This window comes from Seriola lalandi, unplaced genomic scaffold (genome assembly GCF_002814215.2).
Source record: "Seriola lalandi dorsalis isolate HSWRI2012SDOR001 ecotype SW California unplaced genomic scaffold, Sedor1 jcf7180002054748, whole genome shotgun sequence".
Classification (NCBI taxonomy): domain Eukaryota; kingdom Metazoa; phylum Chordata; class Actinopteri; order Carangiformes; family Carangidae; genus Seriola; species Seriola lalandi.
Window position 1 is genome coordinate 3479387 of NW_019525301.1, and position 15628 is coordinate 3495014.

The 15628-nt window shown below is 38.9% G+C and overlaps 1 protein-coding gene across 1 annotated transcript; it reads left to right on the plus strand.

Moving 5' to 3' along the window:
- Positions 1–5325: 5325 nt before the first annotated feature.
- LOC111668694 (endothelin-3) lies at positions 5326–15622 on the plus strand. Its single transcript, XM_023424820.2, has 4 exons — positions 5326–5587; positions 7282–7510; positions 14911–15063; positions 15351–15622. Exons 1-4 carry the CDS (start codon positions 5518–5520, stop codon positions 15367–15369), a joined length of 471 nt encoding a protein of 156 aa, XP_023280588.1. The 5' UTR covers positions 5326–5517; the 3' UTR covers positions 15370–15622.
- Positions 15623–15628: the final 6 nt, after the last annotated feature.

Sequence of the window (15628 nt, forward strand, 5' to 3'; positions counted from 1 at the left end):
GTCTATAAAAACTTTCCTTTCAAAATGAGTTATTAAAAGCTCCTCCACAATACACCCTAACTCCTTGTCCTTACAAATGTTAACCAAGGTGATTTGCAATTTATATCAATTTGAGACGATAAATCAGTGTAATTTACTGACTTGCTTCTGCTGCCTCTAAACAGACATGTACATGTTTCCACAGGGATCTGCACGTGTAAATAATGCGTGCAATATTATAATTGGTCTAAGTCAAGCACACTTGTCTGTGGCTAGCTATAGCTAGTCAACCGTCAGAGATCCCAGGATTATCCTCAATGGAATGAGCATGTGCAAACCAAGCGGCAACCTCCGACGCTAAAAAATGAAGCCAACAGAAACTCAACCACTAGAGTCTGGCTCCAACAGTGAGTCAATCCCCATAGACTCCCATGTTAAAATGTTCAACTTTACAGCAGAAATAAACATGTTTACAGCCTGGTACAAAAACTGTTTTGGTCTCTAGAGCTAATTTCCTCCCTCATGACAACTCTTTATATAACTCACCTGTTTACATCTTATTAAGACTTGAATTGAGGGCGTGATCTGGGTGACAGGTAGGTGAGCATATGCTTTCCACAAGCCAGTATGCACTGAAGTCTCAGCTCCGTAAACATGCCCCTCTTAGGGGTGAAGTCAGGTACTGCCAAGATGGCGACAGTGGAGCAGCTCACTCTGGGCTTCAAAACCGCTCACACTGTGTATTGTGCAATATGTCCCTTTTAAAAAGTTGTTGATCATGGCCCAAAATCTGAGTGATTAATGCCTGTGCTGCAAATTCTTAATTTCTTATACTGACTAACTACTGCTGCTAAGCAGTTAAAATAACTTTAATGTTATTCATCACATCCTGAGATGAATGCAGACAGGATCTGACTCAGGAAGACTGACAAGAGTCTGGACAAAATCTATTGACGCATATGGCCTGTGCTGGAGTGCAATCACTGAAACCCTTTACTCAGCGTATTCCATTAGAATGGCTTAGTGTCCTCTTGCTTATTACTCTACGATATCACAGAATTTCAGTGGATTTAAAGAAAAAAGACCAATTTATGTATCTTGCCGAAACCTAACCTAAAATCATGTAATCATGAGTAAAAAATAATTTTCCTTAGAGAAATGAGCAACAAGAGTCAGGCTACAATATGACTGGAAAGTTGCTGGTTAAATCCCCTGGCACAGCAGGGTGCAGCAACATTAGATGTGATGTTTGAAGCGTTGATGTAAATCAATTGTTTTAAAGAAGAAAATAAATGTTGCATTAGAAGGTGAACACAGACCACTACAGACATATTATCACCTTGCAGGAAACAATATTGAAACTTGTTCCGTTCCAGTTGTAAGAAAACCAAAAATTTAAACCTACAACATAACCTTACTCAACATGACCTTGTCTATTTCACTCTATTTTTCAGAACAGGTGTGGTAATTAAAAAGAATACTAAACGTTTTTTCATTTTCCTGTTTTCAGTGGCCTTTAATGAGCTCAATTTCCCAACAGCTGACCAAGTCCAGTGGCCGTGGTTAGTCCGGACACGCCTATAAAAACACACCTGGCTGAACACTGTAGAAATTTTAAACATCAGATATAATAGCTAAAGAGCTGGAAAACATATACAGTCAGATCCTTTGGCATAATGTTGATACTATGATCACGTTCTTTGACCTTTTCTTTTATGTGGTTTTATTTTTTTGTGAAGCACTTTGTAACTTTGTTAGGAAAAGTGCTGTATAAATAAAACTTAGATAGATAGATAGATAGATAGATAGATAGATAGATAGATAGATAGATAGATAGATAGATAGATAGATAGATAGATAGATAGATAGATAGATAGATAGATAGATAGATAGATAGATAGATAGATAGATAGATAGATAGATAGATAGATAGATAGATAGATAGATAGATAGATAGATAGATAGATAGCTGGGTACTTTATTTATTCCCTAGGGGAAATTCAGGTGCCCTGTAGCTCATTAGTAAAAATAATGATAATCATAGTAACAATAATAATAATAATGATAATCATAATATGATAGCAATAATAGTTATTAGGTCAAATTTCATGGAAGCTGTAGTTTTTTTGTATGTTAACAAATGAAATCAACTTTGCTAAGATCATGAAGGTTGCAAAATGTAATATAGTAAAAATAGTACTGTTCCATAAAGACCAGTGAAATATTGCCTCATGAAAGATTTCATTGAATTACTACAGACAAGATCTATAAAGCTGTAGGTAAATTCTCTGTGGGTTTGTCACTACGAGTGAGTCCTGTCATATTACACATAGTCATTACAGTTCAGGATGTATCTGAATGCATCTCAACATTAACATATACTGCATGATATACTGCAATCCAGTAGAGTTTAACCAACAGTGCTTTGTCATTGACCATGAGCTTGGAGTTAGGGTTCATTCAGTGAGTCATGTGACTCATTTTGAAAAGTTGATGGATCTCAGCTTTACACAGATGTCACATCAAAACATTTCAGGACTTCACTTTTCACGTCTCAGCAAGATAAATACTGTGACACCTAGTAATCAGTGTTTCTGTATGAGCCTCAGTGTGACTGCATGTACAGTATATTATATGTTCCTGTATCTAATGCAGCTGTAAATGTGGCTTTAGTTCAATCAAGTACTGATCGCTGTGGTCAAGGCCATACATTTTCTAACTACTGACTCCACAGGGTCATAGAACAATGGACAGGTGGTGGGCAGGTCTGACAGGCCCGTGCTGTGTTGAGTGCTTTGGTAAGATTATTTTCCCTATGGATCGATGTGGAATGTGGGCTCTAGTTGCAGACCATGCCTTCCTGTGCTTTTCAAGGTAACTTGTGAAACACATTCTTCTACAACCCATTCAGCACTGCTCTCCAGACATCATTATGCCTGCGTGTTTTCTGTCATAATACCATCCAGCTCCACAGTAACTCTGGCTGAGAATGTTTAAACTTGATTTTATACGGTGGCGTTTACACAGGGCCAACTGGAAACTTGCTGACAAGCTGAACTGGAGGTCAAAAATTCAAAGCACAGTTTGAAGTTGATTTCATCCACTCTCGCTAAGCAATCACCAGGGAAAAAATAAGTCTTTACCGTTAGAAAACGCCACATGAATACTAAAAGAATGAACTGTTTTTCTTGCTTTCCTCAGAAAAATAAATTCCGGTTCCCATTAGTCATTCATTTTTAAAAGGAGAGGGAATATTGGACTTGAATTGAAACACCACTCCACATAAATGTCTGTTTGATGTGGAAGCTGCCTTCAGTCTAGGTGATAATGTAGGATGTGTTTTCAACTTGCCCTGCTGCCACCAAGTGGCCAAAATGTGAAATCAATTCAGCTTTACTTTTCATTTCTCTGAATTTAATGCTTTAATATTAGAGTTTAATATTTGGTAGATTGATTGTTCAAAATGTGTTTTAGTTCTCCTGTCTATACGGAACTCAGAGTTTGGCAAGTTTACTGGCAGAAAGACTGACCTCTGTCATCAATCATCAGTCCCAAGCTCAAATCAGTGGCTGCAGTGGAAACGAGTGTCCTCTCTGTCGAAGTGTACTGAAGAGAAGACTGGGGGTATTTTTCATATATACACCCCTCCTATTCAGGAAATGTGAAACCTTGAGTATGCCACTAGAAAGTAAAAAATAAATAGATCATCAAATTAAGAATTATCCTTATTCTGTATATTTTTATATGACTAATAACTGAATTTTAAAATTAAATGACAACAAAATGTTTGAAAAAGGTGAGGGGTAAATATACCTATCTTACTGAACATTGTTAGATGCTGGTAAATGGGTTGAAATGTCACTGTGTTTGTTGTTGATGGTGTAGAATGAAATCTATGGAGATTTTTGGAAAGTGAATTCAAGTTAGATGTCCTGCATATATTTTTCATTTTGTCCAGCATAGAGACATTAAAAGTCATTCCAGTGGTCGGCTATACTCCATCATTTACTGCATGACACATTTCTGTACTTTGATGAATGTTACATCTTGTTTATTTTCACATTGTTGTCATTTACTCAAGGAAAACATTTTTTACTTCTCTTCACTAAAAGGTATGTTTTTCTTCCCTGTCTCTAAGCCTGGAACAAGTATCACATCACTTTGCAATGATCCTGCAGCATTGTCCACAACTCACCAACCCCAGCTGATATGGATGATCTGAAGTGTACAGCCATCATCCCGAAGATCAGTGGCTCCTCCACTCCGCATGTCGAAGTGTCCTTGGGCAAGATATTGAACTCCAAATTGCCCCCTATGCATCATCAGTGCGTGAAGGTGTGTGAGTGTGATAGTAAAAGTGCTGTGTGCATGTGTAAATGCTGTCCATTTAGCATATAATATACAGGCTACACATACTGTATGTAGCTTAGTCAAGAGAGAAAACTTGAGGGATTCTTACATTGGATAGCTTAGCGGCGTTATTGCCATGACATCACAGCCAGCACTCAAGTCAAAGTTCATGTCAAATCAACTCTTTCTGCCAGTCAGACTCATCAGAGGTCACAACACTATATACAGCCTTTGATGTTCACCCACAGTAACAGGTTAAATAACATTAATTAATCAAATAGGATGATGAATATATAAATGAATCATTACATACACTGTACATGTGTGTGTGTTTTTATACAGCATCTGCTCCCTCTAAATGTCCTTAGAAATATTGAATTAAATTGTTTGTTCTCCCTCTGTAACTCTCCCTTATTTCTGTCCTGCTTTTGACCATCATTGCTTTGTAAACTCTTAAAGGTGCTATATAAATGTAGTTATTATTATTATTGTTATTATTATTATCATCATCATCATCATCATCATCATCATCATTATACATTAATCACAGTGTTCATTGGCAAATTATTCCTAATCGGTTGTGGGAAAGCGGAAGAAATGTTATGAATTGTGCTCGTTATGTAGTTGAGCTCTCAGCCAGCACACTTGTTCATAATAATTATAACTTTTACTTTGAAGGTGAGCCGTCTCTGTTTTGACTTCCTTGTTCAATTTACATTGAAGAACGTGCTCATAATATTAGAGGAAGTAGGACAATGAAATTAGGCAGTACCCCCTATAATTACCCATACATCACATGCATATATATATATGTATTTAATTACAACGTCATTTTTTAAATATTTTGGGTAACTGATTCATTCACGTTTCTCATTGGCGTTTGATCGGACGACTTTTATTTTGAAAACTGCAGCAGGAAGCTGGTGATATTACGGCCCACTACCCGCAGAGCTATCATCTCATAATAAAGCGGAGTTTGTTTAAGGGAAGAAAACTCTGAGCGGCAGCAGCAGCGCAGCTCCACGGGCCGTCAGCAGCGCCTCGTAGAATAAGACTTCTGACTTCACAGAGACACACAGAGAAGAAAACCAGCTACACTTTGTACTTGGAGGTTTTAATCCACATTTTAACTCTTTTTTTTTTTTTTTACCCATTTCCAATTTTGACATTTCTAATGCCTCACGTGTGATGGCTAATGTGTCATCGGTTGATGTGGGAGTTTTGTTTCTCATCGTGGTGACAGCGTCTTTGGCAAACGGTGAGTAGTAGCTACTGTTAGAGTGGGTGGTCGGTTTTATTGTGGGTCTTTACGTAAATAATGTTCACATAGACAAGTTGTGTTCATAATGATGACACAAAGGAGGAATAGCTGATGTGATGAAGAACCAGGTGCATCAAAACAGTTATCAGTCAGTCAGTCAGTCAGTCAGTTCTATAACACAATGCTGCAGAGCACTGTGCAAATTGTCTTGAGGACTTAAGAGTATATGACACTGTAAGATCACAATTCACTCTGGCACATTATAAACTCATCATGTAACTGTGAAATTGTGAAAGGCTGTTAGGTGTTAGAATTGCTGCTGCAACTGACTATTATTTTCATTATGCATTTATCCAGCTACTTTTTTTTTTAAATAGTTGATAAATCATTGAGTCAAGCCAATGTCAGGATAGATCCAGAGATTACTATTATACAATGTGTGACAGAGAATATACACAAAGCATCACAATGGAGTGGAGACCAGTAAATGTTTGGTTTCTTTGCTGCTGAAAATACTCAAAACAATGTGTCCATATTCGAAATCAACACCAACTTGTCACATAGGCTGGATGCAGATGGTCTCTTGGCGCCATCGTTCAACATGGAGAGGCAATTACTGAACTTTGTCCTTGTGCCCTTAAACATGTTTTACTTTTTTATTCTAAGAACCTCAGATTCTTATCTTTTATGGTTCTCTCTGACAAAATGGATGCAATTTATTCTCCTCCTTACATTAGGTCACCAACACTAGAGTTTTGTTTTCCACCAGCAAAGCTGTAAAAACAATTTAGTTCACTTTTATAAAAAAAAAAAAAGTTATGCCCAGAAATATTATATTTTTATTCTTTAGATTTCTTCTTCTTAAATCTATGGTTCTCAATAAAACACAAACTCTGAAAGTGTTGCTCAGGTATTCCATGTGTGACTTTTCCCCCATACACCTTAACTCATCGCTCTCAGTGTTTTCACAAAACATGCTTTTATTGAATTAAATGTGTGTAAAAATAAAGCAGCAACCTCTGGGGCTGAAGCCAACACTGAAGAACCAAAAGCTGCAGTTCCTCTAATGTCTACTAGAGTCTGCTCCAACAGTGAGTCAGTCCCCATAGACTCCCATGTTAAAATGTCCAACTTTACAGCAGAAATAAACATGTTTACAGCCTGGCACAACAACTGTTTTGGTTTCTAGAGCTAATTTCCTCATTTGATCAGGCGAAGTGGATGACAAATGCACCTACTGTGATGTGATTTAATGCAGAAAACGTACACTGGACTTTAAAACCATAATGCAGTTTCATATACATCAGAAGACAACGGGCAGCAGTCTACTTCACTCATGTGTCAACGTTCAAGGCAGCAGAGAACATTGGAAGTCTGTCAGCCAACACTGCATGTGGAAAAATGAAGCAAGGGGTCTGACCAAGCATGATGATTTGGGAGTGACACTACCCTGTTAGAACTGTAAAATAATTCATTTACAGTCAATTAGTGGACTAACTGACAAATCAACTTTACTTGTACACAAAATTGCAGCTAGTGCTGACATAAGTCAGTAAGGTTGGGTTACCGCTATGAATCTTAATTCTACAAAAAAAAATGTCCTTAATTTGTCTCGTTATAAAAACACCGTGACATAACCGTCATAACTGTAACAGAAAGTGCAGGTCTCATGGATTGCTGTGATCCTGCAGGTTCTTCATCAAGCAAAGATGTGAGCCAGAGGAGAGAGGTGAGCACGCTCCCGCCCAGCGCTGTGGACGACCTCGCTGGTGTCGCTTCAAACAGTGAGGCGAAACTCTGCTCCACCTGTGACCAGCCGGGGGCCAGGAGGCGGGCCAAGAGATGCACATGTTACACTTACAGAGACAAGGAGTGTGTGTATTACTGCCACCTCGACATCATCTGGATCAACACACCAGAGTAAGTCATTCTCCTCACACCCTCTGGTTTTATATATATATATATATATATATATATATATAGTAACTCTTCCAGATATGTATTCACTTTACTTTACTTTTCTCAAACCTTTGTAATTTAATGTGTGAAAATATCATACGGTGAAACCAATAATAGCAATAACTAAATTAAATTCAGAATAAAATATCTAATTTCTGTGGCCAAAATATTAATCACTGATACAGGAAGATATAGGAAAAATAAGTCTGTTCAGTGCATTTAAGATGGCGACTGTGACATTGTACAACAACAATATAAGATCATTACTTACAAAAACGCTTTATATTACTGAGAACCTGTAAAAAAAAAAGTTAAGCATGTTGAGGAAATTAAACGATTTTAAGATAAATCTGGGTCGCACCACATGACATTTATTAAGGGCCTGGCGAAAAAACACAAAAATCGCTTCAATTAAAATTTTAATACGAATTTACATGTGCACAACATTTGTAATATTTCAACAATTGCAAAGAATATTCTTATTTTGTGTATTTCAAGATTGACCTGTTGAAAATCCTTATATGTCCCTGACCCTGAGACACTGCTCCAACAGGGAGTCACAGCGTCTGTCCTGCTCATGGTTTATAGTGACATCACTGTCCTACAGTACATGATATCACAGTATTGTCCCTGTACTTACATCAGTGTCATTTTAAAGTTTAAAGGAGCCTATATAGTGTCATGTCATGATCTCTCTGTATTCACAACTCACAGTGTTAAATCACAGGCCTTCCGACTGAGACTCTTATTTGAGCGTTGTATGTGCTGGTAAGCTGTTATCACGTCGGTGCAGGTATACTGTAGCAGGCACAAGTATGTGAGTTATGTAGAACAGAAAGCCCTGAGAAGAATCATGAAAGGGAGCTGGAAAACCATGCAGGCTTATGTGTCAGTATTTCCTGGGACTTTTTGTGGACTGTAAAAATTTTGCTGTAATCTTAGGCGATTTAGACTCTGAGCTCTCAGGTATTTTAATTCCGCTGAAGATTTCTGACAGTGGCTAACAGTCAGCAGGGAGGGCTCTACCTTTTGGCTATCTGAGAGGTTTTGGTTGCTACTGAGTTACGCTTTGAAATTTAGACACAAAGGACTCAGCGAATTTATATAACTCCTTTTTTTTCTGCTGCCAAATTTAAATTTAAATAAGACGTCTGATAACAGCGACAGTGTTTCTTCTTCTCATGTTTACACCCATTTAGTTTTCAGTTACAAACATTTATAACTGGTAAAAACTTAAAACACATTAACATTTATTAATGAGTTACCGGTTATAAATACTAGTCGCTAGTTAATAAATGATGATGTGTTTTACACTTTACAATAAGGCTCATTTTACCAGTTATAAATGGTAGTAAGTCGTTAGTAAGATTAATGAATAATAAGCATTACCTTGATCTTGCCATATACAGTGAGCCTGCATCGCTCTATGAAAACTGTGTCAAAACTTATTTATAATTGTTTATTTATGATTTATAAAGTATTAACCACCAAATTAATAACTTAATTATATATGATTTATAAATCCTTCATAAGGGTGTTCTTATTGTAAAGCGGTAGCAGATTTTCAGCCTGCAGGGAGCAGTGCAGCAACTGATTTATTCTCCTTCAAGCACATGAAGAACTTCGGTAGACAAAGTAAAAAGAATTGGTGCAGGGTTAATTCCACTAACAAAGTTGAAGCCATTTAGTGATGTTTCTGACACAAAATAAAGTTTTAGTGCGGATTACTCTCTTTAAAAAACCCATGCACCTTATACCATCGGACCAACAGGAAGACATCGGTGATGAGATCAAAGACCCTGCGTCCTGAGAGGGTCCGGCTGTAACACCTTACAGATGAAGCTGAAAATTGGCCAGGTGCAACGGTCTAGATTTATCTGTCTTTTGTACTTAGGAGTTAAAGCATGTGGAGTAAATCAAGCTGCAGCAGGAAAGTGTTTCTTCTGAAGTCACTTGGTGTGCGTTATTGCAGATATTGGCTAATGGGACACAGAAGGCTGACAGCTCCTGCTTTGACTCAGACAAACCAAATGAGTAGATTTTTCCACTTCACCTTTATGAAAGGTTTAAAATCTACTTGTCAACACAGGAAGACCCCACTCATTAGCAACACTCTGCACCTGTTCCTGTTCACTTATGCACTTGTTCATGTGCGGGGGGAACCTAAAGAAATAAAATTAAATGTTTTATAAACGCACTCATGTCACTTCAGCTCAGTGTGAGACGCTCTCTGTCGCATTTCCCTCCTCTCTTCTGCTTCATGTTTCACCATGTGTGTCTTAGCCCGTCCCCACGTACACAGAGCAAAGCAGTCAACCTAGGGGACACACTGTTACTTTACTCTGCTGCCATTGGCCAATCAGAGTCAGGTTTAAAAACAAAGTGAAAATTCGTACTTTTAACTTTGAGCACTCGAGCGAGTTTTACACAGTTTTCTGCTTTGTGTCTTTACACAGATGTTTCACAGTGTCTCTGTGTAACCTCACCACTGATATCATTTGTTCACAAATTTTATTCACACAGTTGTTTTTCTGTTGTTGTTGTTTTTTGTTAAAAATAGAAATCTTTTCTACATCCAGATTTATTTTAGAGGTCTGCAGTGGTAGATTTACTACTGCAAACTTTAGAATCATCTGTGAACATTACTTTACAAGATCAAACATAGAAGACACAAAGAAGCATCAACTCCCCTTCAACCCCCAAAGGAAATATCTCATTTTTTAACTACCAGATGTTCTACTATGTTCACCAGCTAGTTGCTAACTTTTTCTGTGCGCTGTCTGGTGCAGGTCTGGTAGTGGACAGGACATCTAACTGAGCTTTTTCACCAAAAACAGCTGCATGCTGCATATGGAAACAATGTTGATGAGAGCAACAAAGATGCAGGCTGTAAAACCAGAACAATGAGCTGAAAGAAACTAGAACACTGCATAGAGCTGAGAGGAACTGCAGAGCTGCAGCATAATTCTTATTCTGGGGGTTTGTAAAAAAAAAAAAAGAGACCCCCTTTTTGAATAAGACAACATCTTATTCACTCTTGATTAGCGTGGCTTTAATGATGCTTTAGTTGCGGTGAGCAGATATTGAAAAAAGAATTACAGTCACTTTGACATTTTGCTGATATGTTCTACAAAACATATTTAGCTTATACAAAAATATTTTGAGAGAAATGTTTTGAGTTAAACTGACCCACACCCACACCTCCATCGCATCAGGAGGTAGATGATGAGGGAGAAATCAAACTAGCATCACCTCCTGGTGGTCGTCTGCCTCCACCACTCAGACTAGTTTCAGGTCACATCCCTGTTTATCCAGAGTCATAGGAAATATGAAACATTTGCATGAAGTTTTGTCATAATTGCTGTGAAGTCTTGAGTAATGGCTAAGAAGTGTTTTGTGAGGTCACACTGACCTTGACCTTTGACCTTTGAACACAAAAATCTAATTAGTTCATCCTTGAGTCCGAGTGAATGTTTGTGCCAAATCTGAAGACGTTCTGTCGAGATGTTACTGGGATATCTGGGCCACGAGAACAGGATGGACTGATGGACAACCCGAAAACAATATTCCTCCGGCTCTGACTGTCGGAAACACGGAAACATAAAGTAGACCTCAGCCACATTCTTCTCAAGTGTAAACAAGCCAACCGATGAAACCAGACGTTCGCTCCTCCAGAGCCACGAAGCCACCACAGTTTTACCCAGGTTGAGAATAACTAACTGAGTCAACCAAACTTAAAGTACTTATCTTTAGTCAGTGTATTACCTCTAGTAGATCCAGATCAGCTACAGCAGATCAGTTGTTTGAGTCAGAAAGAGCAAAGTATATTTGTGCGTAGGAAACAGTAGTTCAATGCTGGGTGCATGATATGCAAAAAAAAAGTCCTATTGTGATTATTTTGGCAGGTGTTGTGATTTTGCATTTAATTTACACTGTAAAATATATAAATATAAAATATAATATAATATAAAAATGATGATAGTGTGATTTTTGTTGGTCTTGTACCAAACAAACCTGTTCCTTTATGTTTGGAGAATATGATTTGTTGTTAGGGGCGTCTCTATAGCAACACAACACATATGATGCTAACAAAGCACAACAGTGTGACACATTTCAATGAATAATTCAGCTCTGGTTCAATGCCTGTTTTGACAGCAGGAGGAAGTGGTGAAAATATTCAAAATAAAGCGAACATTCAAACTGATATTGGCCTTTTTTTAAGTGGCTAAAAAAAAGCTCAGCTCAGATTCTGTTTCAGTGCTGTTGTCTGTTTTTCCAAACCAAGAGCGCACTGACCTGTATGACTACGTACTACTGACTATATATAAGTACCTCACACAACTCTACATCAAATAACCCCAACTATCACTTTAATGTGTAAAATCAGTGGAGTGCCCCTTTAAGTTACAGCTATTTTGATTGGTAAAAACATATGAAGCATGTGAGCCAAGCACAAGTTCAGATGATGGATGGACTGTCAGATACTGACAAATCAAAGCACAGCCAGACATCCTTTGTGAATCTTCTTCAGAATCCTCTAATCCCCTCAAAGCAGAGCAGTGTGCTCAAAACAGAGCTAATGTAAGAGGATCACATCGCATTGTTTCCCTAAATTCTCTTTGATCCCCCGGGACACATGTTAAAATGATCTGATATATCTATTCATTCTTTCTGTCTGTTTATTGTTATTCAGGATTCCCAGCATACAGAAAGTTTATTGAATTTCTGTTGCATTTTTTCAGGCAGCTTTCTTGCCATGTGGTCTTCCTCGCTGCTGCGCTCTGCCTTCGGTGTGGAGGCCATGTGGGAAAATTTGTACCTGACCTTGAGAAAAATTAGGTGGTGTATCTGACGTGCAGTTACTCTTGAAAAGAAAAGCTTAGTCCCTTCGGGGCAGACACTCGCCTCCACAGGAAGTCCGGGATCAGAGAATCAAAGGTTTGAAAAGAGAAAGGGTCGGCACCTAGCTGAGTCTGTTTGTAAGGGGAGAGGAGGTGAGGTCACGTACCTTGTTACTCAGAGTCAACCACAGGATCTTCCGACATCATCGCGGCCTCCTGTTGTTCAAGAAGGTTTACAGCAGTTTACAGCCATGTGGGGAGAAGATATGAGAGCAGTTAAGTAAATCGCAGGCTGCTCGTATGACATTACAGGAAAACTCTGGTTTGTCACAACTTGTTGCATGTTTTCGTGGTTTCGGTGATCGTTCCTTCCAGTAATAACTCATCAGGTAAACTGATGAGATTTGGGAAGACGGCAACATCGCTATGACACAGTCCAGGTCAGTCAGGCAATTTGATAAGTTTTAAACAAACTCCAAAGTTAGTTAAACTTGCTTGAGAGAGAAAAGGAAAGAAAACATTAAAGCTTTTTGTAAGCATCCATCACAGTGTACTGACTGACTAAATTATTGCACCATTTTTGGTTTGCTTCAGTCTAGGGCCCTGCTCAGACCTTTTATTAACATCTGTCTCAGGTGATCACAAGTGGTCAGCTCTAAGTTCAGGTGTGAACAAACCCGAGACGCATTGACGACGCATTTGAGCTCCGATCACTCAGACCACATTCAGAGGAGGTCTGGACTCTGGACCACGTGTCCACATTCTTTTAGCAAATGTGTCCTGGGCCACATTGAAGGACCGACTACTCTACTGACGTTCCTCTGTCACAGTCTGTTTAGTCCCAACACAGTTTCATAATGAGCCGAGTATATTTTTCCATTTCAAATGGATAAAAATTTATTTCACTGTAGAGCTGTGAGCCGAGCATCGATCCACTCAACCCCTCGAGACCACTCTCTCTCTCTCTCTCTCCCTCTCACACACACCGTCCGTCTGATTGGCTTAAAAAAAACAACAAATACCTGTTTATTTGCATAGAAAGCAGGAAGTGAGATCTGATCACTGAGACACATTTTAAAGCAGGTGTGAGCTGAACCGAAGACTCATGTTAATGCAGGTCTGAACAGGGCCTGTCTGAACTGAACTGTTCGACTAGTGCGATACGTTCCCCGATCATGTGTTAGCACTATCATAACCGATAAAAACGATTGCCAAAAAATATGAAAACAAGTCGTAATAAACTGGAATTATCCTCGGACCTGTGCTGTTAAATAACTTGTTGTAGCATTTCTCTCTGTCGCTGTGCTCACAATAAGGAACCCTGAACATCTTCTCCAACATTTAGGAGTTGAAGCCACCGGAGGTCCATTTTACACTTGACCATTTATACCTTTGCTTGAAAACATGCATGGAAGTTGTTCAGTCACATTGTTCAGTGCTGACATTTTGTAATACTATTGCCTCTGTGTTTTTCATGAAGTGTTCTTTGGTATTCCACGTCCTGCACAGTGCACATGGTGCAAAAATGCGAAGAGAGGTGCAAAGAGATGAGAGTTGTTTTTATCACCAAGCCTCATCTTGAGTGATAATAATGCTGGCTCTCAATATGAAAAGAACATTTATTTTTATAATGTATGTCATTCCATCTAAGTTGACTGTAGTGGCTGTTTGTGATTCACTATGCCTCAGGCATACAGTTTTTGGGTTGTCCGTACAGAGATCCCATTCTCGAGGACACGATGTCTCATTCACTTGGACTCAGGGATGAACTGATTAGATTTTGGTGGTAAAAGGTCGTGGTCATGGTCATGGTCACAGTCACAGTATAAAACACTTCTTAGCCATAACTCAAGACGTCACACAGCAATTATGACAAAAATTCACCCAAATGGTTCATATTTTCTTTGACTGGATAAACAAGGATGTAACCTGAAACTAGTGTAAGTGGCGGATGCAGACAACAACAAGGAGGTGATTCTAGTTTATTATAATATTTACACAGCAATACTTGAACATACTGTGCCAAAGGAAGGTTCATACACAAACATATAACTTTAAAACCTTTTCACGTCATGTATGTCAAAGTAACCTTGTGTAAAAGGGAATGTTGATTTGATTACTTGAAATAGATTAATGTAATGACTTACTAGTTTCTAACTAGTTCAGCAGCTCTGTAATGAACACCGTTGCGATGCTCTTGTTGAATTGTTGTTGAGGTTAAATGTGGTCATTTTAGAAGCTGCAGTCTTTGATGGTGTTTTACTGGACTGCATTATACTGAAATGTGTTTCCTATAGTCTTTCCCCATGTTGTATCCAAATGGTGGAGGAGAAAATATTGGAAACACCTCTCGGTATAATAACACCACCCCATCTATAACCTTTGAAAATCTTTAAAAAAAAAATCTCTGATGATGTTAAAAATGAACAAGGCAGTTCAAAGCTCTGTGTGACTGCAGATTGCATTAGTACAGGTGTGACTGAACACACTGCGTATGTGTGTGTGTCTTCTTTTTTTCAGGCATACTGTACCATATGGTATGTCCAGTTACCAGGGCTCCCTGCGTGCGAGGCGCTCTGCTGGGACTGAGCAGCGGGGGAGGCGGACGGAGGCCCAGCGGTGTGTGTGTTCACTGCACACTGACTCCGACTGCAGCAGCTTCTGCATGGACAGGTAACTGTGCCGCAACAAATGCAATCTTTACTAACAGTTTCCAGCTGTATATAGCCGCGTTCAGACCTGCATGTATAGTCATCAAATCACCCAACAGCCTTTATGCCCTAAATATTTCCCCCCTAAAATAATGAAATTCCTGACCTGGATGACACAGTGTAAAAGAAATATTTGCAGGTTTCGGAGGAGCATCCACTCTGCTGGTTCATGGTGGTCTTTACCTTGTGGTTGATTTAGCACTTGATTAGGTGTGACCTAACGTGTCTTTGTGTATTTTGTTTTTCCAGCAGGCAGAGGACGAATTAGACAGGAGGACAGGAACTCTTCACAGTGGGCCTGCTATGAAAGGAACATATAGGTGACATGCTGACTATCTGAAAGGTGGACATCCACTCATTTGGAAAAGCAACATGTAATTCTACGATAAAAAAAATACATGTTTGTAGTGCGCTCTGCACTGCGCCTTGTCATCAGACTGATGGATAAAAGCTGCTTGCACAAAAACGGAGAGCGAGGGGGTTCCAGCAGGGATGCTAACCCCCCCCCACCCATCCACCCACCCCCA

Coding starts and splice junctions, on each gene's coding strand:
- LOC111668694 (XM_023424820.2), top strand. CDS start 5,518: ATGGCTAATGTGTCATCGGTTGATGTGGGAGTTTTGTTTCTCATCGTG. Junction 5,588..7,281: donor GACAGCGTCTTTGGCAAACG/GTGAGTAGTAGC, acceptor GTGATCCTGCAG/GTTCTTCATCAAGCAAAGAT. Junction 7,511..14,910: donor ATCTGGATCAACACACCAGA/GTAAGTCATTCT, acceptor TCTTTTTTTCAG/GCATACTGTACCATATGGTA.